The following is a 25,112-nucleotide window of genomic DNA, read 5'->3' as shown; positions in this document are numbered from 1 at the left end:
TGATGACGTGGTGTTTGACAGACTCCACTGGCGAATCCCAATGGACTCCCACACGCAAATCGCACAGGCGCGGAGATCATTTCGTTACCACACTGACCGATCATGCGTCACAACGCGGCCGTGCCCACCCGCTACCTCTTCTGCGGCCATGACCACCTGCACGGTACCGCTTCGCCCAACCACATGTCCATATCTCAGATTCCCACAGCCGCACCATCGCATCCAGCCCGTACCAATCCTGCCAGCCCCAACCACCGGCTGGAAGCACACGCAAACCAAATGCAACACCAGAGGCCATTCACTACAGCCTCTCCTCAAACGCCTCGTCCGCGCCCGCCCCACGCATCTCCAACCAGAGCCGCAACAACCGCAGCAACACGAAACGCTGCCTTTGCCCTAGCAGCCTAGCCGCAACGCACCACTGCGGCTGCTGCCGCTGCTGCTGCCGCCGCTGCGCCGCCGCCGCCGTTTTAGAAGGGCCAGAACCAGGCCTTGCGGCGCGAGGTCCCCTCCGTCAGGTTCAGCTCCGTGCCCTTGCCGTCCGCGCCGCCGGCGTTGCCCTGTGTGGTGTTGTGCGTAGCATTGGCAGCGCTTAGCGTGGTGAAAGCGTGGCGTCAAGCGGTGCCATGCGACACTGCAAGCAAGGCGTCAGTGCCACCATGCCGGAATCAGCGGATGTGGCACGTGGCGTGTGTGATGGACACGTTGGTATCCCGCTAATGCCCAACACGCGCACTGCCACGGCCGTCAGCCAATCTGGCGCTTCAAGGCCATGCACAAATGTACATGCGTGCGCACGTGCACAAGAGCATGCGCAATGGGGGCGGTGCCGCCATCCCGAAGTGACTATCCACTGAGTTTCACGCCACGCACAGGCCACACACGCCCCGGCGCGAGCGCTGGGGGCGCTTATCTGAGCGCACGAACAGGCTCTTAGACCTCGTAGCATACACACGTCACCGCGATGTGTTGCCATTTCTGTTCTGACAAGCTGTGCGCCCCACCTGGGCTCTGAGACAGGTCCAGTCCAGGAGCACATGCGGGCGGTGTGTGCGCCAGGGCTCCCCGACGCTCACACCGCCACGCATGCGCTCACTTCGACGAGTGAGCCTTTGGAGTCTCCCCCTCCCCGGCCTCCACCGCGGCGGCTTTCAGGCCCTGGGTCCGTGCGTGTGTGCACGTGTGCGTGTGCACGTGAGTTCGTGGCGCTCCATGGCGCCGTGGCGGCACACCATGCCGCCATGCATGTGCATGCATGCAGCATGCGGACATGCGAGTGTATGCTTGCATGCATGTGTGCATGTGAGTGTGTATGCTATCCCCCGGCTCCTGCCGCCATGCGTGTGCACATGCAAGTGCCCCGACCGTGCCCTGCTCGCTCCGCTCTGGCCCTGACGCATGCAGGCCCCCACCCGGCAGCCCAGCACCGCCCCAACCCAGCCCGGCGCCCCCGCTCGCGCCCCCCTAACACTGTCGCGCACGCGCACTCCACGCCGCGCTATACCGGCCGCTCCCCTCCCCAAACCGCCCCAAGCGGCCCCAACCCGCCACAACCCCCAGCCTCATCCGCCTCCAGCGCCGCATCACTCACCACGCTGAGCAGCAGCGAGTCGGAGCCCAGGTACACCTTGTTGGCGGACTGGGATATCGTGCCGGCGATCTCGCGGGCAGCCTGTGCGGGTGGGCAGACGAAGCGCGGCGCGGTGTGGGAGCAGGGTTGAGGGACAAGGGTAAGGATGACGGATGTGTAGGTTGTTGGCAGGGCCATGAAGCATGGGGCTTGCAGGTCGGAGCAGCCTAAACGTCCCCAGCGCCGGTCCCTTGACCAGGCTATTCACGCGCTACGACACAATGTCGCAGCCTGGTGCGCCCCCACAGGCTCGCGACAAAGTCCCACCCACCTCGATCTTGCGGAGTGTGAGGAACGCCGGGTTCTGCTTCACCGCCTCACCGATCAGCTTCGCCGATTGCGCCTGCAGGAAGAAGACAGCAAGAAACGGCGGGCCAGAGCATTCACGGCTGAACGCGCCTCAGGTGCTGCCACTGTCAACTGCTTGCTCCCCTTGACGCTGGGAAGGCGTCCGAGCGGTAACCAACGCTGACTTTGCTGTATGGCCCGCCCGAGCCGCCGGACGTAGCCCCGTCTGCAAGCTGCCTCTCCACCGGCCCCGAGCATGTGTCTCGTGCTCGCTCAAGCCTTGCTTCCAACGCCAGCCCTTACGCCAACATCTTCACCTCCGTTTCCTCGACTACCGCCGACCCCCCTGCCGTCCCGCTGCTCACCCATGTCCCCTTGCCCTGACCTCCCCCGCCCCGTCTCAGCTCTCTGCATCCCAGCTGCAAGCCCGCGCGCAAGCCATTGCTAGTTTCCCCACCAGCCCTTGGCCGCTCGCTCCGCCAGCCGCTATGAACGTGGGCCTCCGGCTTTGCCTCAGTGTCCGGTCTGCTTACCTCACCCTGCGCGCGCACGATCGCGCTCTGCTTCTCCTGCAGCGCCTTGTCCACCTGGGGTCGTCAAGGAAAGGGAATTGGGGCAGCAGCGGTGTTCAGGAGGTGCGGTGTGCCGCGTGCCGCCGCCCAGCCGATGCATACCGTACACACAAGCCTTGCTGCATCGCATGCACTGTCTGGCGCTTTTCTATGTGCTCTTGAACACAGGCCTTGCCCCGGCGACCATAACCACGCAATGTTCTGCTCCCGCGCGCATCCACCTCTCCAGCCTTCCCTGCAAATCCTCCAGCCCGCCGCTTCCCCGCCCCACCCCTGCCACTCACGATGAACTTGGCGCGCTCCGCCTCCTGCTGCGCCACCTGCTTGGCCTCCACGGCGGCCGTGTACTCCTTGGAGAAGGTGAGGTTGGTGATTGACACGTCCTCCAGGATGATGTTGAAGTAGCGGGCGCGCTCCGTCAGGATGCGGCGGATGTCGCGCGACACCACCTGGTGCGTGGGTGGAGGGAGAGGAGGTGGGCAAGGGGAAGTGGGCGAGAGGAGGCGGGCGAGAGGAAGTGGGCGGGAGGAGGAGGTGAGCGAGAGGAGGAGCAGAGGAGGCATGCACGGCTGTAGGAAGCAGTGCTGGGGTTGCTGCTGCCGCCCATTACGGTAGCTTTGCTGGATGCGAACGCACACGCTGTACCCCGCCGGCTACAGCCAGCCTACACAGCCACGCGCCGGAGCAGCACGCCCCGCCTGTGGCTTGTTGGGCCGTGCTCCCACCAGCTTCATCCCTCACTAGACATGCAGCCGCATAACCAGCATCATGCGACGCCACCGTGCCCCACCGCCGTGCCCCACCACCGTGCCCCGCTGCTGTCCCACCGCTGGCCGAGCGATCGAACCCGCACACCAACCGCCCCGCCCGCCCGCCCCGGCTGAATCGTTCGCCCGGTCTCACCTCGCGCATGGTGATGAGCTGGCTGGCGTTGTACTGCGCAATGACCGACTTGAGCGTCTCCTGCGTGTTTGCAAGGATTGCAGGCATGACTAGTTGGAGCGCGGCCACATTAACATGGCGCAGCGCTGCACAGACAAAGTACCGCCGACCCGACGAGCGGTCGGGCGAGCGTTTGACAACGCGGAGCGACACGGACGGAGGGGCAAATACAGAACCGCCGCAGAGATGAGGACTGGTCCGCGGCGAAAGGTGGTCGCATGCTCGCCGGCGCTGCACCGCGGCAGAGGCCATGTGGAGAGGCGCCTTGGCCAGGCCGGTCGTCCACCCACACCACCAGCACCCGGACCAGCGCGCCTTCAGCGTGCGAGGCGCCAGGCGCTTGGGCCGCCGCTGACTCCTGCTAATGCCAGTGTACCCCTGGCCTGCCGCCTTATCACCAAGCTGGCGTCTGAAGAGTCCGGAAGCCCTCCGCCGGCTCTCCCTGTGGGCTCTCTCCCAGCTTTGCATCGGGTCGTGCTGCTCCCCCCCGGAACCCCCGCACCTGCCCTCCTTCCCCTCTCCCCGTCACCCTTGCTAGAAAGCTCACCTGGATGATGGAGGGCAGCACGCGCTCCGCGTAGTCGGTGCCGAGCGTGCGGTAAATCTCCGGCAGCTTGTCCGCGTTGGGGCGTGTCAGCACACGCAGCCCCACGTTCACCTATAAAACCATACCACGCGACCTTTTCCATACTTCTGTTCGCATTAATTGTTGGAAGGTGCTAGATCTATGCAATTTCCCGTCGCCCAAGCGTACCATCTGCAGGTCCTTGCTTCCCGACTGGCTCTGGATGACGCTGGGCCGGGCGCGCACATCGTAAAGCACGGGCCGCTCAAACCATGGCACCATAATGTGCGTCCCTTCCGCGTAGACCTGCATCCAGCGAAGCCGCTTCGTGAGGTTTCGAGCATAACGTGTGTGCCAATCGTCGGAACTCGGCCGGCGGGCAGGCGATGCAGGTTTCCGATGCCTCCAAACACGATCTACGTTCTACTTCGAAGTACCAAGTAAAATGCGCACCGTGTCCTTGATGCCCACAACCCGATTGAACACGATCGCGCGGTGACCACCCTCCACGTTGAAGAGACTGTTCGCTCCAGCCCACAGAGTCGCGCCACCAAATAGGACGACATTGGCAATAGAGCGAGCCGCGCCGAGCGCGCCTGCGAGTTGGGATGGGTTCGGTGCTGCCATCCTTCCGTATGTCTCAGCCGAGTTAGAAGCTCAGCTAAATCCCTAAGGTTGGTATGGACCTACTGACACCGATGTGCACACGGTTGGGTTTTGGGTTGAGGAACCGTGGAAGCAAATGCACGCTCAATCGCTCATGCTGCGGAATGAAGGGCCAAACTTCTCAACAATAGCAAGCCAGCTCTAGTTAATTATTTTACCCACACAACCATGGCCGCCCTACACGCCCGCAAGGGCGATGTGCAGGCCCTGAAGGTCGACGCAGCCGCACATCTCTATGGCAAGAAGCTCAATTTCACCGCAGCCGCTTCCGTGAACGATGTGATTAGCAAAGGTAGCAACCCCTTCGCCACCAACACTATTCTCTTCAGCTCTGGCGAGCTGCAGCTGTCGGAGCCCAGCGCCGCAGCGACATTCCTCGGTGAGCTCCACACCTCGAAGGCCCACTTTGGGAAACAAGGCGCTCGTATGATCAGGGGCACGTGCCGAAGCGTCGGGGGCGAGTCGGGGCCTGCGCGAACGTGCACGCGGGTCCATGGCCTGTGCCGGGGCTGGTCGCAGCCCCCGCACGCCTGCGACACACGTTGCGCTGGGACGTCTGGAACCTCCCACTTTCCTCCTCCCACTGAGCACCCACCAACTACCTTCCTTCCCCACCCCGCCACGCCACCGCGCCCTCTCACAACGATTTCTCCCGTCCCCTTCCCCCTCACACCCCCGCAGCCGGCGGCCGCGCCTCGCTGCCCCTGTCCGTGCTGAAGTGGGTGGACTGGGCCGAGGCCGTGCTGCGGCCCGCCACCTACCTGGGCGGCGATGCACTGGTAGCAGCGGAGGTGGAGCTGGAGGCGGCGCTGACCGCGGGCGAACTCAACGCAGCGGCGGCCGGCCTGGCGGAGGTGTGTTGTGGAGGGAGGGGAGCGGGAGGCAAGGGTGGCGGTGGTTGGTGGTTGGTTTGGTGGTGATGGTGGTGTGTTGGGGTGGTGTTGGGTGGTGATGTATTGTGCTTGGGTGGTGTTGGGTGATGTGAGGGTGGTAGTGCAGGCGAGGGGGCGAGTGCAAGGCGTGTCGGCGGGCTGTCTGGAGGCGGGGTGGGTGGGTGCGTCGGCAGGCTGTGGGGCCTGACTGGTGGGTGCGGCGACCCGGCGTGGCCCTCCCCCTCCCCCAGGGAACTCGGTGCCTTTCGGGAATGGGGACTATTGTCGCGTGCCACTCCGTTGTCAAGCATTGGCCACGCTCTCCTCCTCGCTCTATTGCATTGGGTTTGGTTTAGTCTGGGCTGGGATCTACAACCCCCCCCCCCCCCGACTTGTGGCGGTGGCGGTGGCGGTGAGGACGCTTGGTTTTGGTGTTTGAATGGTGTTGGGAAGCGAGCAACCTGTGTGTGCGGTTGGGGGTGACGCAGCACCGCAGCCCAGGGGGCGCGCGTGGCGTGGGGTGGCAACAGCCGGAGCCGGGGCCGGAGCCGGGACTGGGGTGCACTGGCCGGACCGCCGGCTGGACACACGGCTTCAGACACGGCTCCTCTGGGGGCGCGGTGCGGGTGCTTGCCGCAGTGCCGGAGGCAACAGCAGTGTGGTGTGTGCAGCCTAAAGACCTCCAGGCTTCAGGCGTTAGGCTTGATACCGGCGAGGCACAGGCGCAGCAGGGGCCGTTCTTCTGAGGCCGGAGCGCAGCCGCACACGCGCCCTGTGCTGACCGCCCTGACGACCCGCCAACCCTTACGTGCCGCAGGTGTTTGTGTTCGCCACGCTGCTGCCGCTGGGGCTGCGCAAGAAGCTGCCGCAGCAGCTGGACAGCTTCGTGGGGGCGGTGGCGGCGGCGCCGGCGGTGCAGGTGTGGCGGGCGGGGCGAGCGGGAGGGCGGGAGGGCGGAGCGCGGGGGAGGTGTTGAGGGAGCAAACCCAATGGACACGCCCGTGACAGGGGGGAGGCGTGCATGCCGCACGTGGCAGGGGCCGGGGCGGAGGGCGGCACAGCGGCGCAGACGGCGGCCAGGGCACCCAGGCCGAGGAGACATGGTGTACGGGTGTACGGGTGTACTGGGACATCGGACACTGTGTTTTGAAAGGCAGAGGGCACGGTGCCGCAACCGCCCGCTGAGGTTTGTCTTTGGGCGCGCTCCGCTCCGCCGCCCCGCAGTCCGCCGTGGCTGACGTGGGCTGCGACGACGGCGCCGCAGTGGTGGGCGTGTGGCATGACGACGCCGCGGCCTACACAGCCGCCCGCCCCAAGCGCCCCATCCCCGGCCGCCGCAACATCTTGATCACCTCGGCTCTGCCGTACGTCAACAACGTGCCGCACCTGGGGAACATCATCGGTGGGTGGCGGGGAGAAGGGGGGAGGGGAGACTGGGGAAAGGGGGCAGGGAGAGGGGGGTGGCCGTTCATGGAGAGTGGGGGGATTGGGACAGAAGGGGAAGGGGAGAGGGGGCAGGAGACAGGGGACAGGGGGGTTGAGCACTGGGTACTTCGTGGGGGCTGGACGCGCGCCCGGAGAGAGGGTTTGGGAAGCGCCTAGGGAAGAGGTATGCGCTCAGGTGTACACAGTGAGTGACGGTGCCCGCGGCCGGGCGTCAAGCAGTAGGGTGCCGTAGTGCCGGTGGGCGGGGCAGGAGGGGCCCAGAAATGAGGGAGTGCAAGTGGGTACTGTGAAAGCGGCTTACCACTCCCCCACCTCGCTGCACGCAGGCTGCGTGCTGTCTGCTGACGTGTACGCGCGCTACTGCCGCGCCCGCGGCCACAACTGCATCTACGTGTGCGGCACCGACGAGTACGGCACGGCCACCGAGACCAAGGTGGGGACGGGGTTGGGGTTGGGGAGAGGGGGCAGGAGACGGGGTTTTCGGGGCGTTGTAGCGCAGCCGCGGGGTGGGAGTAGGGGGGGTTGCAAGTGTGGTTGGAAAAGCAGTACAGGATGCAATGAAGACTGCAGACGAAGTCGTTACCGGGAGGGGGGGCGTCTGCACGCTGGCGCACCGGCGCCGGCGCCGGCGCTTGCAGTAATGCCCTCGGCACCCGCCGTCAGGCACCCTCCTCGCCCCAACTTCCGCCACCCGCCACCGCCACCGCCACCACGCCCCTTGTGAATACGCAGGCTCTGGAGGAGGGGCTGACGTGCCAGCAAATCTGCGACAAGTACCACGCCATCCACGCCGGCATCTACCAGTGGTTCGACATTGCGTTCGACCGCTTCGGCCGCACGCCCACGCGCGCCCAGACCAAGATCGCGCAGGACATCTTCAAGTGAGTGAGGCGGAGCCAGGGAGACTGGCGGCTAGGGAGCTAGGCAGCGACTCGCTTGTATGTCATTATGTTAGTCACAGGCAATTAGCGTCCAAGCTTGAGTGTGCGATCTGTTTACCTTGAGCTGCTTACCTGCTCTGCTGCCAGCATCCTCCCTTACACCCTCCCGCACCTACTCCGCAGCCTTCCAATCGTTCCTCCGCCCCTCGTCTCTTTCTCCTGCCTCCCTCCCCGCCTTCTCTTTCCTCCTCCCCCTCTCCATGTTCCCATGGCCTTGACCTTGCAACCCTCCTGTCCCTCTTCCTCCCTCTTATATCCTCCTCCTCCTCCCTGCCTCCCTGCTCCCTACTAATCATGAATGCAGCCCCCTGCCTCCCTGCTCCCTACTAATCATGAATGTAACCCCCCCTGCCTCCCTGCCTCCTCCCGCAGGTCGCTGCAGTCGCGCGGGCAGCTGGTGCAGCAAGAGATGCAGCAGCTGTACTCGGAGGCCGCCGGCAAGTTCCTGGCAGACCGCTTCGTCACCGGCACATGCCCCAAGTGCGGGTACGAGGTAAGACACCCCAGCACTCCCTCCGGCTCTGACCACAAACCACACAAACCCATTTGAGGACATGCGTACACGCGCGTTTGCAGTCCCTCTCCCTCAAGTCCCTGGAGCACGCACGTGCGCGCGTTGCGTAGCCCAACCAACACACCCGCTCTACCTCCCCCGTTGGACGTCGGCGCTTCAAACTTGCTGTCAAATATCCACTCCCTTCTCCACATCATGACCTCCGCTGTGCCCCTCCCCCCCCTCCCCCTGGACTTCACGGACATCGATAACACAACGCGTCTGCTATACTACCGTACTGTTCCTGGCTACGCCTTCACTTCTTAAACAATCATGAATGTAACCCTCCCCCTCAGGACGCCCGCGGCGACCAGTGCGACGGCTGCGGCAACCTGCTGAACCCCACGGAGCTGATCCGGCCCAAGTGCAAGCTGACCGGCACCACGCCCGTCATGCGCTCCACGCGCCACGTGTTCCTGGACCTGCCCCAGCTCAGCCCGCAGCTGCAGGTGCGCCCCGCGGCAGGAGGTGTGTGTGTGTTTGTTTGTGTGTGTTTGTGTGTGCGTGTGATTACATAAACATCCCATCCAGCAATCCAAGAAGTGTGAGACGAGCGCGCTGGGGAGAAGCAGGTAGGGAAGGGTTGCAGATTCCAGCCCACACTCAACCGAAACCAATGCAATAGAGCGAGGAGAGGCTGGGAACTAAACAGGTGTGCCTCAGTGCAAGGAGCCTGGGATGAGGGACTCAGGGTCCGTGTGCGTGACAGCGGTAGCCCTACAAGCCGCCCCACTTGTGCCAGGCCATGACCTGCTTGTCGGTCCGGCTCCTGCCCTCCGTTCCGGCGTCTCCGCTGGTCTCGGTACTGTATCTGAGGACACCCTTTCCAACCTCTGCCGCCGCCGCCGCGCCGCTGCCGCCACACCCTCCCCTGGCTACAACCTTGCTTCTTCTTAACTCATCATGAATGTAACCCCCTCACCCCAAACAGGAGTACATCACCACCACCAGCGCGCAGGGCGGCTGGTCCGCCAACTGCGTGACGCTAACCAACGCCTGGATGCGCGACGGCCTCAAGCTGCGCTGCATCACGCGCGACCTCAAGTGGGGCACGCCTGTGCCGCTGGAGGGCTTTGAGGAGAAGGTAGGGCGGTGTGTGTGCATACACACATACACCGCATCGCATACATTGTCTTTGCGCTTTGCTTTCCTTCTGCTCTTGAACATACACCTGCGCACACGGCATTTACTTTCCTTGTGCTCCTTTTACACACCACTGCACAGGTGTTCTACGTGTGGTTCGACGCGCCCATCGGCTACATCTCCATCACCGCCAACTACACACCCGACTGGGAGGCCTGGTGGAAGAGCCCCAAGGTGCGGCCGCCGGGCCGTGTGAGGGAATGCGTGGTGCATGGCGCTTGCTTTGTGATGCGTGTTGGTGTTGGTGAGAGGCTCGGACGTCGGTGGTGTACGCGCAGTGATCCAACCTGCAACCGTTCTCACCGCACGCCGGTTCAGCATGGCCTACCTACTGCTACTAACTGGTCATGCCTGGAACCAGCTTGCAAACACTGAAACAACACACACACACACACACACACACACACACACTGGGCGGGCTTCGTAATGTTGTTTTTATTTAACACACACACACACACACACACACACCAAATGAACCCACAACAAACCCAAACAAATCCAAGCAAATCCCAAGATTTCCAAAAGAGTAAATTCCAAACCAAATCTCTCTCCACAACAGGACGTGGAGCTGGTCCAGTTCATGGGCAAGGACAACGTGCCCTTCCACACCGTCATCTTCCCCGCCACGCTGCTGGGCACCGGCGGCGACTGGACCATGATGCGCAACATCAGCGTTACCGAGTACCTCAACTACGAGGGCGGCAAGTTCTCCAAGAGCCGCGGCACGGGTGAGCAGGAGGAGGAGGTGGTGGAGGGGAAGGAGGGGAAGGAGGGGGAGGAGGGGGTGGAGGGGGAGGTGATGGTGGTTGTGGTGTTTGGGTTTCTCCGTGAACGGCTATGCCCCTCTCTGCCTGTGCTCTGCTAGGTTGGTAATTACAACCCCCCCTACCCCTCGGCTTTGGTTGTGGCATGAATCACACACACACACACACACACACACACACACACACCGCTTCCTCCCTGCCACCTTTCCTCTCCTCCTCGACCCCCTTTACCCCTCCCCCCCTTCCTCCGCCACCTCCCCGCCTTCCCCCCCCCCCCCCGCCCCTGTCCAGGTGTGTTCGGCAACCAGGCCCAGGAGACGGGCATCCCGGTGGAGGTGTGGCGCTACTACCTGCTGGCCAACAGGCCCGAGCAGGTGAGGGCGCGCGTGTGGTTCTGTGTGTGTGTGTATGTGTGTGTGTGTGTGTGTGCGTGTGTGTGTATGTGTGTTAAGAAGGAAGCAGATGTGGAGCAGTGGGGAGCGGGAGGGGGAGTCCGTACCTCTGTACCTGGTGCAGGGTATGTGGCACACAGGGCCTGTTGCAACCAAACACTCTCTGCTTATGCTCAGCACCCCCCCACCCACCCACCACCACCACCACCACCACCACCATTACCACCACCACCACCACCACCACCACAACCACCACAACCACCACCATTACAACTGCCACCCCCAGGCCGACACGGACTTCAAGTGGAGCGACCTGGCGGCCAAGAACAACTCCGAGCTGCTCGCCAACCTGGGCAACTTCATCAACCGGTGGGATGGGGCAGCAGGGGGAAGGAGGGGGAGGAGGAGGCGGAGGAGGAGGAGGAGGAGGGGGAGGAGGAAGAGGAGGAGGAGGAGGAGGAGGAGGAGGAGGAGCAGGAGGAGGAGGAGGAGGAGGAGGAGGAGGAGGGGAAAGGAGAGCCGCCTCCTGACTACCATAATCGTGCCTGGAACCCCCCTATGTCTGTTTCAAACGCCACCACGTCGAACGCCCCGTCGTCCCTTCACTCATGTGCTGCGCTCAACGCTTCCCAACTCTTCCCAACTCTTCCCGACCCTTCCCAACCTCCCCACCGCACCCAGGGCGCTGATGTTCGTGTCCAAGTTCTTTGACGGCGTGGTGCCCGGCGCCACTGCCGCGGGGCAGGCGGAGGCGGAGGAGCTGGGCAAGACCGTGGGGCCCAAGGTGCGTGTGCCCGTATGTAGCCTGTGTTGAACAATGAAGATGCGTTGTGCCTTGCCATAATACTTAGCAGACCACACCGTATGTTTTAAACGCAAGGGGAAGGGTATCGACAACGTGTTGTGGGTGTGTGTTTGTGTTCCCTTACCCTAACCCCATCCACCTCCCCATACACACATTCACAGGTGGACGAGTACATTGCGGCGATGGAGCGCATCAAGCTCAAGGAGGGGCTGCGGCTGGTCATGTCCATCTCGGCAGACGGCAACAAGTTCTTGCAGGTGTGAGCGGGAGGGCGGGTGTGGGCGTGGGCGTTTGGGGGTGGCCGGGTGGGTGTGAGCATGTGGGTATGGGTGTGGGGGTGCGTGTGCGTGGGTTTTATTGTGGGGCGAGCTGGGGCCAAGCGCGGGTAGAGGTAGGTTGTGGTGAGTGGTGCAGGGTGTGATGGGGTGTGGGGGTTACATTCATGATGTTCTTAGGGGATGGACGAGATGGTTTTCCCGTGTCCCGGGCGTGACGTGCGTGCTGGCAGCCTGGCACCCATTGCATTGCAGCCACGGACAAGCAGTCATTCCGCAGGGAGAGAGCTCTACGCAGCGATTGCAGCTTTGCCTCCCTCCCGCTCCCACTCTCCTCTCCCCCGTGCCTCCCTCGTGCCTCCTCATCCCCACCTCCCAACACTTAGTACCCGCTCACACCTCCCGCCCGCCCCCGCCCCCGCTCACACCCATTCGCCGCCGGCCCTGCCAGGACACCAAGCCTTGGGTGGCTGTGAAGGAGGACAAGGACAAGTGCGCCACCCTTGTCGCCACCAGTGAGTGTGCCGGCACAGCTGCGGGCGGGCGGGGACGCCAGAACCGGGGGACAGGCTACTTATTTCCAGACCCCACCAAACCGCGGCGCCCACCGGCGTGTCTGGCCAGCGTGTTCTCGGGAAGCGGGTGCGCTCGTGCAGGGAGGGCGCGCATGCAACTTACTTTGGTGGGCGCCGCGGCGGGCGCCGCCTGTAGCCCGCAGATATATGTTTCGTGGCACGTCGGCGACGGAACACACGCCTCCAATCGCTGCCTGCCCCTCCTACGCTCCGCACAGGCGTGGGCCTGGTGCGGCTGCTGTCGGCACTGATGGCTCCCTACATGCCCTCGCTGTCAGCCAAGATCCTGCAGCAGGTGCGGCGCGGCTTCGTTGCTGCTGGTGATTGTGGTGGTGGTGTTGCTGGTGGTGGCGGTGGTGGTGGCTGCCTTGCAATGCCGGCGACAGCAGCAGCCCCCAAACCCATACCGCATCCTGACCAGGATTGCGGCGGTCACGCACATGCCTTTCCTCGCCCATTCCTCCCTCGCACGTTCGTAACCGCACAACACCGACCATTTCTAAAACCGGACTCTTGCAGCTCAACCTGCCGTACGAATCCAGTGTGGCTCTCAGCGATGAGCTGGTGGCGGGCTGCCGGCAGCCGCAGTCGCTGGTGCCCGCCGGCCACGCCATCGGCACGCCGGGGCCGCTCATCAGCACCATTAGCGACGAAACCGTTGCGGAGCTGCGCGCGCGGTGAGGAGGAGGGAAGGAAGGGGCGGCGTAGGGAGGGGAAGTGGGGAGGGGAGGGACGGCGTCGGAGACAGGGGAGCGGTACGCCGGTTGCCTGCAACGCCTGCGCTGCCCGGAACATGGGTTTCATGGGTTTCATGTCATATGCGGTGTGGGGCAGCTGCACGTTGGCTGGGGCAAATCGGATTGCGTCCTTTTCCCGCTCGTTACCTCGGCCCAACCCTCCCGGCAACTTGAATTTGAATATTTACTCGTTTGTGACACATCCCTTCGCTTCACACAGCTTCGGCGGCAACCAGGCGGATGACGAGGCCGCGGCGGCGGCCACCGCCGGCGGCGCCAAGCCCGGCGACAAGAAGGCGGCGGGCGGCAAGGGCGGCGCCGACAAACAGGGCGGGGCGGCGGCGGCGGGCGGGGAAAAGAAGGCGGCGCGCGAGGGCACTCCGGACGTGAGCTGGCTGGACGTGCGTGTGGGCGTCATCACAAAGGCCTGGAAGCACCCGGACGCGGAGAGCCTGTACGTGGAGGAGGTGGATGTGGGCGAGCCCCAGCCGCGACAGGTGGGTGCGGGGAAGGGCAGGGATGGGGGGGGGGGTTTGTAAATACCAGCCCAAACTAAACCAAACCCAATGCAATAGAACGAGGAGGAGAGCGTGGCCGATGCTTGACAACGGAGTGGCACGCGACAAGCGGGGGGTGAGATGCGGCGGGTTGGGGAGCTGCCGTGAACAATGAGAAGCAGGAGGAGTCGCTATAACACGCAGCCTGCTCAAAACCCGCAAGGCCTCCCCTGCGACGCGCTCTGAACGGCGGGCACTCTTCCTCACTGCTTCACAACAATCTCGCAAACCACCGTATTCATCCCGCGCCTCTTCGACGCCCGCCCGCCCGCCCGCCCGCCCGCCCACGCTCTTCCCGCCCCAGGTGGTGAGCGGGCTGGTCAAGTACATCCCCACCGCCGAGGCGCTGGTGGGCCGGCGGGTGGTGCTGCTGTGCAACTTGAAGCCGGCGGCCATGCGCGGCGTGCAGAGCCAGGCCATGGTGCTGGCGGCGTCAAGCGCCGACGGGGCGCAGGTGAGCGGGCGGCGGGTGGGGTTGTAAATACCAGCTCAAACTAAACCTAACCAAGCTATAACGAGCGGAGCGCAAGGTAGAGGCGTTAGTTGCAAGTGAATAATACGGGGCTGGGGGCTAGGGATGAGGGCTGGGCATGGGAGGTTGGGCGGTTGTGTGGGCGGTTGTGTGGGTGGGAGGGTGGGTGGGTGGGTGGGTTCACATGTGCCGTGACTGGCAGGTCTCCACTCGTGCGGCTTTAGCTGGACGTCAGCTCAACAAGCTCGCGTCGGTCAAACTAAATGGCGATACACCTACCCGTCTTCCATGGACTGCTACCGCCTCTTCCTCCGCTTCCACCTGGCGCTCCGTTTCGTCCACTCATCCCTCTAACTAAGCAACCCCGCATGCTATACCCCCGCTTTTCATCAACCATCTTTGCAACCCCACCCTTACGCCGTCACTTCTCAATGATTGTAACCCCACCCCAAACCCACAGTTGGAGCTGTTGGAGCCGCCCGCCGGCGCCAAGGTGGGCGAGCGCATCAGCTGGCCGGGCTTCCCTGGCGAGCCGGAGGAGCAGCTCAACCCGCGCAAGAAGGTGTTCGAGGCGGTGAGTGCGCGCGTGTTTGTACGTGTGTGTGCGTGTGTGTGTGTGTGTGTGTGTGTGTGTGTGTGTGTGTGTGTGTGTGTGGTGGGGGGCGGGGAGATAGGTGCAGGGTGGTGGTGGTGGTGGACACATCAACGTGCGAGGTGATGCGTGGCCACCTACTCCCTGCGCACCCAGCAACACGCTTACGCCTGCGGCCCCTGCAATGGCAACCTTGGGAGTTGGTGGCAGCCGCCACATGTGGCTGTGAGGGCTCGTCTCGATCCTCGTCTTTTGCTGCTCACTCCTCCTGCTCCCCCCCTCTCCCACACACAGATCCAGCCCGACTTCACCACGGACGCGGGCTGCGTGGCGGTATACAAGGGCGCGGCCTTCACCACCTCCGCCGGACCCGTCAAAGTGGCGACCATCGTCGGCGCCTCCATCAAGTAAAGCAGGCGGCGTATGGCTGTAGCGCGAGGCTGCAGCAAAGGGGGCGGCGGCGCGCGGGAGGCTGCAGCAGCAGGCGCCCGCACTGTGGTGGTGGTGTGTGGTGCCTGAGTTTCACTCTTTGGTTGTGGGGCAGCAACGACAGTGCTGCTGGCGGTGGGTGAGCAAGGCGGCTTGAGGCTGAGGACCGAGGTGTGGTCGACGCGTTGGACGGGTGGCGTGAGTCGCGGTACGGATCGTTAAGGGGTGCAACGAGACGCCTCGTAATGGACACGCTTGCGTGAGCTGTGTGTATGGACCGCAGTAACAGGATGGCGGTGAAGGACCGACACGCGAGGGGCAATGGTCAAGGGCGGGTGCGCGGTCCTAGAACTGGTGCAGGTGCGGTTGTGTGTGGTGGAGCAGGTGCACTTGAGGATCCACGAACGGCACGCGTGCGCGTGTCAAGCAAGGCCGTCTGTGTGTGTGATACGCAGGGTTGAGGCGTGAGTCGTGAGATGCACGGACGGGTAAAACAGGCAGGAGGATGTGATGCGTGGGGCCGTTGTGAAGGACTGTGGTCTGTCAAGGCACGGCGGCGGGCTGGCGGCCTGGCGCCCCATGTTCTCATTGGTACAGGCGGTGCGGAGCTAGCAGGCGCCAGGCGGGCGGGGGTTGCAGTACGTGCGTGCGCGTGATACCTGGCGTGCGCCAGTGACAGGAATACGCCATCGGCCACACCGCTGGTAGTCGGACGGGTGGCGGCGCCGTGCGAAGCCAGCATATGCGTGACATTTTAACAGTGGCAAATGGTGGTAAGTCGTGGCAACCGTGGCGTCGTGCCGGCCAACCAACACGCAAGTATAATCATCTTTTGTCGGACGTCTCCCCACCACGTTATCAACGTCACATGACGCGCCCAATGCAGGGGGAGGTGGTGCCGTGGTGGGCCACTCCCAATGCCGGCTTGCACGGCGGCTGCGTGCAGGGCGTGCTGCCGTAGGCCAGGCGGCGCTTGCGGCGTGGTGAGTGGTCACTTTGTTACGTAATCCCCACAAAAGATAACATAAGGGCGTGCACCAAAGGCGACGCTTTCCTGCCCCTTGCCATGTTCCATCACGACCGCTGGGCGCCCAACCGGGCAGAGCCCCCAGCCGGCGCGGTGCTATGGGGGTTAAAGCGCCAACGCACCGGCCCACTGCGCGTGTGTGTAACCTGTCATCAATACATACATTTGTACATATTTTGGGAGCGCGGACTGCCAGCAAAAATTTGCTCACTCTAAATGGTCACATGACCGCGCGCACATGGCAACAACCGAAACGAGTTGTCGGCCACTCAGATCGGTTTCCGTCTACTTTTACTCTCTGTAGTTATACAAAACAACAAGGGTTTGGTGGGAATTGGTAATTCGCCGAACGAAGCCCGAGTCTACTCGCAAAAGCTGGCCAGTCAACACACATCGCATCAAGGAAGTTCTCACCTAATATCATCTTTTGCTTAGTTGGGGCTAAGATGCGTGGGAGGAAGCCGGGGAGAGACAGGGCATGACAACCCCGCGTCGCACCTGACGCCTACCTTGGAGCCTGTGGTGGTATAAGATGTACGCGCTGCTGCTAGCGCTACTACTGGGCAGCGCTCGGGCTGCCGCTGCTCAAGCGCAAGACGTGGGCAGCGTGACCGTCAACAGCACGCGCGGGCTTGCGATGGCACTCAACAACACTGCTGTATCACAAATATACTTGAACGATACTCTAACGCTCGTTGGGGCGGAGTGGCCGGGGGTTGTGAGCATCGCGGATGGCAGAGCCGTCAAGCTCTCAGGGGCTTTGCAGGCCCAGCCCCAGGTCTACGTGTCCCTCAACTGGGCGAACTTGACCGGCATCATATGGCTGGCGCCGTCGGCATCACTGGTGTTTGAGGGCTTGGAGGTGAGGCAGCACGGCATGCAGCGCAGGCGCGGGGCCCGTCGCGACGCGGGCAGGCGCGGGCACGCGCTGTCTCCTACCTCCCGCAACGCCAAGCCCCTGCCTTGCTATGACTTAGGAACGGACAACGCCAGGGCAAGGCTGCGTCGCGGCGGCAGGCTGTGTAGGCCCAGACGGTCCAGCCTCCCGCCCGCGTAACAGCGCCGTGCAACACCCCACAGCCGGCCCGCCCTCCGCCGTTGCACCATGCGTCCTGCTACCACATCAGCAGCAGCCACGCCCCTCCTATCTCCCAACTCCTTCTCTCCCTCCCTCCCTTCCCTGCCTCCCGCCCGCAGATTTCAGACTACCACAACCTGACCCAGTCCTACTTCCTGCCGTTCCGCGCCTCGCCTGGGGCCTTCATCACCGCCCGAAACTGCATCCTGCGCCGCCGTGTCGGGCTGTCAGTGGAACTAGCAATCATATCCATGCGCGCCGCCGACCGACCGCCGGGCGTGCCGGGGCCGCAGCTGTGCCAGCTGTACCCCGAGCTGAGGTACAACTATACAGCAGAGCCAGGGGTGGAGCACTATGAGGCGATGGTGATTCAGCAGACCGACGTGCAGACAGTGCTGGCGCCGTACTCGTGAGTCACGTACCTGTGTCTGTGCATGTGTTTGTGCGTGCGTGTGTGTGTGTGCTGGTGTGTCATGCTGCCGTGTGTATAGTTTGCGGGAGCCCATGCATGTATGAGCCTAGGAGGGCGGCAGCAAGGTGTGCAGGGCCACATCGCCACCTCCAGCACCGCCCCTACGTCACGGCGTGTGCCCGCGCACCAACTGCTCCCTAACTCGCACGCATTGTACACGTACACGCCGCACACGCCCATGCCCCGCGACACAGCGACACACACACACACACACACACACACACACACACACATGACGCACACACACACACACACACACACACACACACACACACACACACACACACACACACACACACATGACGCGCAGGCCCGGCGGCAGCGCCAGCTACAACAGTTTCCAGTGGTCTGCCCTGGATTGCTTCTACTTTGTGGATCACCCAGTGGACCAGTCCTGCCTCAACGAGAAGCCCGGGGCAGAGTGCGTCGGGGCGGTGGGCAGACCGTTTTGGGGGGAGGGGCGGGGCTGTAACTACCAGCCCAAGCTAAACGACATCAACCGGAGCTACCTCAGTACAAGCAGAGGCGGGGGGATGGTGGCGGCGGTGGGGGCCAGTTCGGCGGTGGGGGTAAGGGTGCTGGACTGCTGGTTGCGATGCGGGAAGAGCTGGTTGGCGTGCTGGTGGTTTCACGGAGGTGTCGTCTCTCGTATGCTGGTTTCGATGATGTGTGTGCGCAGCAGCAGCAGCCTGACTGTAGCCGCACATCCGCCATGAATGCTGCAGGTGCTTGGCGGACCTGATCCGCATCCTGGACGGCATCACAGACGCGGGCGGCAGCGGCAGCGGCAACAAGGGGGAGTCCTACCTCATGACGGTGCGAAGGAGGGAGCGCGTGTTGCAAGTGGCATCTGAACATCAGCGTGTCTGTGTGTCTGGTGTATGGCGGACTGCTGGCCATGCGTGCACGTGGCGACTGTGGCCGCCACCCGAGGAGCAGGGACTTGCAGGCGCAGCTGCTGGAATGTGCGTGGGGCCGCGGCTGACCAGTTTCAAGCCATGTGTCCTTGCGCCTGCAGGTGGTGGTGGCTGTGGTGCTGCCGGGCTCGGTGATCCTGCTGGTGAGCGAGCTGCTTGCTGCCTGCTGCTACTGCGCTGTGGACTGGGAGCTGCTATGCACTGCACACGAGAGCTTCACACTAGTGCAGCAGCCGCGGAACGCCGCTTGCGGTACACATTGATGCAGCTGTTGCCGCAAAAAGATTACATCCGACAAATGCCAACGCATGTTCGCTGAATCGCGCCAGGCTATTTCCATCGCGGCTGGGCGCCTGGGTATGAATCGGGCCTGCGAGGAGCCGCCCGACCTCTCCTCCCGACCTGAGCCAGACCTCGAGGCGGCCAACAAACTGTACGGTGGCATGGGCATGGTGGGCGGAAGCGCCGACGGTGCTAGCGGCCGGGGCAGTGGCGGCGGCGGCATGCGGCCGTCACGCTTCGGCGGTGGCGCGGGCGGCGGGCGCTTCGACGACGATGACGAGGGCGGTTTGTTCCTGGGACTAAACCACCCGGACGAGCCGCTTCCCGCATGTGAGAGGGAGGGAGGTAGGGGCGGCGCCATGCCGGCCATAGCGGGAAGGCGTGGGCAACGCGCATTGGATGGAGGCAGGGACCACGGTTGGATGGAGAGGGCAAGTGCCGTGCGTGTATGGGCGCGGGAATGTGCAAGCACGTTCTGGATGGCCCGTGACTGCGCCTGATGAGTCTGGACAAAAAGGCTCTAGTGACTAATGATGATTTCCGCACACACACACACACACACACACTGCCTTTGCGCAATGTTTTCCTTGTGCTGTTTAACACACACGCACTGTCCTCAGCACGTTACGTGACCGTGTGCATGATGACCTCAGTGCCCCGGTGCCTCCTGCTCTGCCCCCGTGCCTGTGCAGGGCGGCCCACGGAGCCCTACGTGGATGACGACCCGAAGGGTGGCAGCGCCGGCGCGGGCGGCAGCGCCGGTGGCGGCAACGGCGGCGCCAGCAAGGGTGTGGAAGGGGAGGACTCCCTCCCCTCCAACTCGGAAGGCAGTCGGACACCGGATAGCGTGGCACCGCCGCTGGTGCCGCAGCCCGACGGCGGCGCCGCTGACGTGGCGGCGTCGGGCGCCGACGGAAGCGTGCGCGGCGGCAGCGCGCCTGTGCACCAGAGCTTGGTTATAACGCTGTCAGCGGAGCAGGTCGCGCGGATGCACCGGGCGGCCATGGCCAATGGAAACATGGCGAGCAGACCGGTCGCCGCCGGCGCGCCGCCCGCGGAGATACAGGAGGGGTCCGGCGGCGACTCGGTAACGGGCGAGAATGCCTCCGCGGGGAACCGCGCCGCACCCGCCGGAGCCCGAGGTGCACACGGCGCAGGGGCCGACGTAGGGGCAGGGGCTCCAGATCCAGGGGGGAGAGCGCGGCAGCAGCCGGAGCCCGGGGCGGCGGGACCGGCAGCAGCGGCGCATGCCACGGCCGCCGGTGCCGGTGCAGGTGTGGGTGTGGGTGCGGGTGCGGACGGGGCCGGGAGAGGCGGCGGCCGCGCGAGCCCCACCGGGCCGGCTACACCAGCAGGCGCCAACACGGCTGTTACTGCCGTCGGTGGGCCCGGCGGCGGGCCTGCAGCCGCGGTGCAGGCTGCACCGGCTCCGTCGGCGCCGCCGCAGCCCGCACCGCCGGCGCGGGACGTGCCAGCGGAGTTGTTAGAGATGTCCAAGGCGGTGCGCTGCAGCGTGCAGGACGTGGCAATTCAGATGGAGGCGGTCATTGGCGCCGGCTCCTTTGGAGTGGTGTACAAGGGTGAGTCCGAGAGCGCCAGTGGCGGCGGCTTCAGCGGGTGTGTGTTGGTCAGGTGGTGCCAGCAGCGACTGGAAACTGAAGGGGTGCGTCCGTGGCAGAGGCTGCTGAAGAGGCTGTTGACACGCAACGCATCATAGAGTCTCGTCAAGCTCCAAACTTACAAAACTGTGTCGTCTGTGTGCATGAATTTTCGGTACGTCACTTGGCGCGCAGGCACATGGCAGGGGCTCACCGTGGCGATCAAGACCGTGGTGTTCAGTGCCACGACCGACCACCGCCGCAGCGCGCTCAAAGAGGCGGCTCTGGCGAGCTCCGTCGTCCACCCGAACATCATCGTACGGGTGGTATTTGTTGGTGGTGGAATCGCTTCCCTATCTTCTTCCACTCTTGGCGTTGGAGGTCATGTTCATGTTCACTAAACGTACTGCACGCCCACAGGCCACCTACTGTAGTGAGCTGCAGTCCATAGGCGGCCACCACGGCCTGCTGCCCATGCCTGCGCAGCAGGCGCCCATCATGGTGCGCGGAGTGCGGCCTGGTGTCGCGTGGTGTCGCGGTGTCGCGTGATTGCGGAGCGGCGCCTGTGCCTGTCCATAAATGCAGATGGATGGCTGACTGCTACTCCACCTGCTGCAGGCAACTAGGATGGAGTGCTCGCGCCGCTTGGGCGGATGGCCCGAGTGAAAGAAACTGATACGCTCGCAATGCCCCCACCCACCCACACGCACGCAGGACTGGCGGCTGTACATCGTGCAGGAGTATGCGGACGGGGGTGCGCTGCGGTCTCTGTACGGCCGGAAAGACATCTGGCCAGCGCCGGGGGAAGCAAACATGGTGAGCCGAGGCATCATTGCGCATATCGTGGCAGCACCAGCAATAGCACCTCGCAAGCAAACGGTATCACTACGTACACACGCGCTCGCCACGCCTGCTGCTTAGTTTTGCTCCTGGCCCTGTACCGCCTTCGCAGCCGGCGGTTCTGTCCCTGGGCTACGGCATCGCACGGGCCATCACACACCTACACACCAAGCGAATCGTGCACGGTGGTAAGGCGCGCGCCACGTCAGCAGTGTGCGCGCCCGTGCGTTGCCGCTGCTGAAACTGCAACCCTGCGCCTTGCATACCGTATTGCATTTCTCACTCCACCCACACGGAACGCCACGCCCTTGCAGACCTGAACCCCAACAACGTGCTGCTCAAGCGCAATGACGCCGAGCCGTCTGGCTACACAGTCAAGGTCGGCGATTTCGGTCTGAGCGTGATGTTGCCGCAACACGTCAGCCACCTGTCCAACATGCGGATGGGGACCATGGTGAGACATTGCGACAGATTGGTGTGTCCATTTTGCTTGCTATGTAGGGTTAGCAGTGCTGATGACCAGGCCGGTGTGAGGGATGCTGTAGTCGCACCTGGCAGCCAAGTGGGGGTTCCGAATGGACGCTAGCTGCTACTGCTCCTGAGCGCTGTGCCATGTTCGCGTCTCTCCGACCACCGTGTGATGACCTCTTCCCTCTCCCCGGACCTCCTCGCAGTTCTACATGTGCCCCGCGGTGCTGCTCAAGGTGAGGGCGGGCCTGCCGTTGCGGTCATAGCTGGATGGCTTGGGTGTCTTTTGTTTGCCTGGCTTGCTGCGGGGCTTAACCCAACTGCCCTCCTTTACTTGGTTCATCACAGGCACAAGTGGGCCCAGCGTCAGATGGTGAGAGGCCATGAGTGGGAAATGTGGCTGCGGCCTGTAGTGCGCCCCTGGAGACTCCCTCCACCTATCCTCCCTTAAGGACGACTCATGAACTCCCTTGGATATTGCCTTGACCCCTCGCGGCATCACGTGTACCCTGTACAAAGTATGCCTGTCAGCCCCCCATGCACGCGCGCATGCATTCTTGCAACTCACTCATGCCTTGCCTTGCTCCCTTGCAGTCTTCTCTCTGGGCGTCGTTCTTTGGGAGCTGTTCAATGGTGAGCCGCCGGGGGGTCGGAATGCTCCTGCTGCTCGGATGGGCTCAGAAGAAACGCCCAAGTAATGTACCTCTGCGGCGTACGCCTGCACGCTCATTCAGATGGCTCCGAGTCGCCCTTGTTGTCATTAAGCTTGGCTTGCTTGCGCAACTCGTCCAGCTATCAATGCCAATAATCTCTGTCGCTCGCCACCCACCCGTTTGTACTCGCGCCCCTCCCTGCCTGCTCGTCAACAGGCCAGTGCGCGGGCCGGCAGACGCCTGAGGGCCCCCGCTACGTGCCCACCTTCCCCGCCTTCCCGCCCACCTGCCCCGCCGCCTACCGCAAGATTGCGCTCAGCTGCCTTCAGAAGCAGCCCGCCAACAGGCCCACAGCGTCTCAGGTGGAGCAGCAACTGGAGGTACTGCTGGCAACGGCCACGTGCTCGCCCGAGGGGCCGCAGCGCCTGGCTACGCTCACGGCCGCGGAGCTTAATCGCATGTTCTCGGTGTAGAGTATTGCTGTGGGATATGGCATGGCGGGCTGTGGCGGTGGGTTAGTCGCGCCGCATGGCGCAGGTGCATGTGTATGGTGCTGCGGGGCGGGGAAGCCGTAGTTGACGGATGCCTTTGCAAAACATGTGGCCATGGGTGATACCGTGGAGGTTGCAGGGATGCGGGTGTTTTATTATATATCTGTTCGATGCATGTTGGTGCGCATATATAATGCCAGTACCGTATCGGATTGTAATGCATTTGCATGTGCGTGTGGTGTGTGGCAGTTCGGTCCACGTTTCCTAGACAGTAACTGTTGGTGGGATTCATGCGTGCCTTCAGTTGTGCGGCTGGCTGGCATGGCTTTGTGTGTTCCATGGGGACGCTTAGCCAAAGCAATGTTAGGAGCGCACTACGAACGAGTAAGGTCTGCGTTGCTCATAAAGAACGTGGCTCGTGAACGGAAGCATGCGATGGGTTCGTTAGCGGGCTCTGCATGGTGTTTAGCCTTGGAGCCTGAAACACAAACCAACCCTTTTGTAGAAGGCTGCCCGCCTGCACACTGGCGCATAGAAACGCACGAGCGGCGGGCGCAGGCAATTGTTTCCGATGTCTTGGGAATGCTTTTTGCTGTTTGCCGTCGCGAGACCGCGTCTTGTTCAACTGTTGCAAGGGGGACGTGCGCGTTGCATTTGACCGTGCCCGCGCCCGTGACCGTGTGATGGTGCTGTCGTGTGTTGCTTGGGATGGGTACTTACGTGGTTCGAGTGGAGGGTGCTGGGGCGGTCTCTCTCTGCTGAGGGCTGCTACTTAGCGGAACCGGTGCTTGGGCTTGCGGCGAGAAGCAATTAAGCAAATGGTTAAATTGAATGGCCGCAAAGAGCTCCGGGCGTTGAACGTGTGGTGTGTGCATGTTATCATTAAATCAGACAGGCAGCCCTGTGGGTGTATCACAGCAGAGAACGGGTGGCGGCAACTGCTTGTTTCATCACTGGGCCGGAGCCCAGCGGGGTGTGGCTGATGTCGTTTGTCATATTTCGAGTTGCGGCGTGGTCAAGAGGATAGAATCAAGCTATGGAGTGGAAATGAGTCACTAGCGGACCGCCAAGCGATCCATGGGGCGTGCCCCCAAGGGAATCGAAGTGACAGGGGAAGCGACAGACAGTGTTGTAAGGCTGAGCGAATGAGCAGGCACATGCAAGCAGTGGCGTTGAGCTGAGGTGACGGAAGGCTGGCATAACTTGGCAGCCATCTGGGGGGAGGGCGGTTTCCCTCCTGACCTGGGTGCTGGGCACTCTTGCTTGGTCGGACTGTCCAGGACTGTCCCTTCTTGTAATGTCGCAGTCATAAATCATATTGGCTGGCGGCGCGAGCGAAGCTGCCGTCGGCCCGGGTGCTGAGCATTGGACTTGCCGTCGTAGCTGACTTCTGGGGTCGTATCCAGACGTTTGTGACTTTGGGTATCAGGCCAAAGGGTTGGGACGCTGTGCCGTCTGCGCATCCTTTCATCTCTCGGGCTGTTGGTGACGGCATGGTATTGCGCTTGCCGTATGACGCTGATTCCCCGCCTCCTTCACCGTGAGAGGTTGTGGGTGGTTGGGGGCTTGGTGTGTGGGAGATCTGTATATGACCCAAGTGCCGGAGACATGACGTAGGAGTAGGGGGGGGGGGTTAGGAACCTGCCGCTCCCCAAACTATGTGCACGTGTTCTGAATCAGGGGTACCGGGTTATACGGTACCGTACGGTATGGACGTATCGTTGCGCTGCACGCCGCAGGACAGAAGCGCTAGGAACAAAACCTGGACAGTGTAGGACAGTGGGTGTGCGATGGGTGTGCGATGGGACAGTGTTAAGGCAGGTTGGTGAAGTCCCGTATGTGATTCCCAGGTTCCCAGGCCCCCTGTAGCCTGTAGGACAGTGGGGGACGGGTGGTAGGGGGGACCTTTGAGGGAGTCCCGGGCGTGTTCAGCAGCAATCAAGACTAGCAGTGGCCATTTAGCATTATCGGGCACCATAGCATTTAGGGGGAATTTAGCCACGCGCACGGCAAGCCACGGCAAGCCACGGTGGCGACAGTTACAGTTAAGTTCGCAGCCCGCAATTGTGA

General features: G+C 63.1%; 3 protein-coding genes across 3 annotated transcripts; 2 read left to right on the top strand and 1 right to left on the bottom strand.

Annotated features, from left to right (window-relative positions):
* Nucleotides 1–2: 2 nt before the first annotated feature.
* CHLRE_02g088000v5 (uncharacterized protein) lies at nucleotides 3–4,689 on the bottom strand. Its single transcript, XM_001701701.2, has 9 exons — nucleotides 4,451–4,689; nucleotides 4,187–4,303; nucleotides 3,980–4,090; nucleotides 3,394–3,453; nucleotides 2,775–2,939; nucleotides 2,452–2,505; nucleotides 1,902–1,973; nucleotides 1,592–1,672; nucleotides 3–560 (listed from the first exon to the last, which is right to left on the bottom strand). The coding sequence occupies exons 1-9, from the start codon at nucleotides 4,622–4,624 to the stop codon at nucleotides 471–473; spliced, it is 924 nt and encodes a 307-aa protein (XP_001701753.1). The 5' UTR covers nucleotides 4,625–4,689; the 3' UTR covers nucleotides 3–470.
* Nucleotides 4,690–4,786: 97 nt separating this feature from the next.
* Nucleotides 4,787–16,052, top strand: CHLRE_02g087950v5 (uncharacterized protein). The gene is made up of 22 exons (XM_043059367.1): nucleotides 4,787–5,042; nucleotides 5,345–5,517; nucleotides 6,353–6,454; nucleotides 6,760–6,937; nucleotides 7,308–7,414; nucleotides 7,714–7,862; nucleotides 8,295–8,415; nucleotides 8,772–8,924; nucleotides 9,407–9,559; nucleotides 9,700–9,792; nucleotides 10,178–10,346; nucleotides 10,674–10,756; nucleotides 11,061–11,143; nucleotides 11,456–11,558; nucleotides 11,741–11,836; nucleotides 12,306–12,369; nucleotides 12,648–12,724; nucleotides 12,949–13,106; nucleotides 13,387–13,663; nucleotides 14,028–14,177; nucleotides 14,656–14,769; nucleotides 15,082–16,052. The coding sequence occupies exons 1-22, from the start codon at nucleotides 4,832–4,834 to the stop codon at nucleotides 15,196–15,198; spliced, it is 2,931 nt and encodes a 976-aa protein (XP_042927001.1). The 5' UTR covers nucleotides 4,787–4,831; the 3' UTR covers nucleotides 15,199–16,052.
* Nucleotides 16,053–16,416: 364 nt separating this feature from the next.
* On the top strand, nucleotides 16,417–25,012 carry CHLRE_02g087900v5 (uncharacterized protein). Its single transcript, XM_043059366.1, has 16 exons — nucleotides 16,417–17,105; nucleotides 17,441–17,730; nucleotides 18,104–18,214; nucleotides 18,519–18,609; nucleotides 18,812–18,853; nucleotides 19,040–19,322; nucleotides 19,685–20,572; nucleotides 20,786–20,907; nucleotides 21,011–21,091; nucleotides 21,305–21,406; nucleotides 21,543–21,618; nucleotides 21,745–21,884; nucleotides 22,105–22,134; nucleotides 22,247–22,271; nucleotides 22,493–22,531; nucleotides 22,768–25,012. Exons 1-16 carry the CDS (start codon nucleotides 16,776–16,778, stop codon nucleotides 23,022–23,024), a joined length of 2,907 nt encoding a protein of 968 aa, XP_042927000.1. The 5' UTR covers nucleotides 16,417–16,775; the 3' UTR covers nucleotides 23,025–25,012.
* The last annotated feature ends 100 nt before the right edge of the window (nucleotides 25,013–25,112 follow it).

The sequence above is a fragment of the Chlamydomonas reinhardtii genome, chromosome 2 (assembly GCF_000002595.2).
Source record: "Chlamydomonas reinhardtii strain CC-503 cw92 mt+ chromosome 2, whole genome shotgun sequence".
NCBI classification, from domain to species: Eukaryota; Viridiplantae; Chlorophyta; class Chlorophyceae; order Chlamydomonadales; family Chlamydomonadaceae; genus Chlamydomonas; species Chlamydomonas reinhardtii.
The sequence above is the reverse complement of the archived record's forward strand: the minus strand, read 5'-3'. Positions and strand labels throughout refer to the sequence as shown.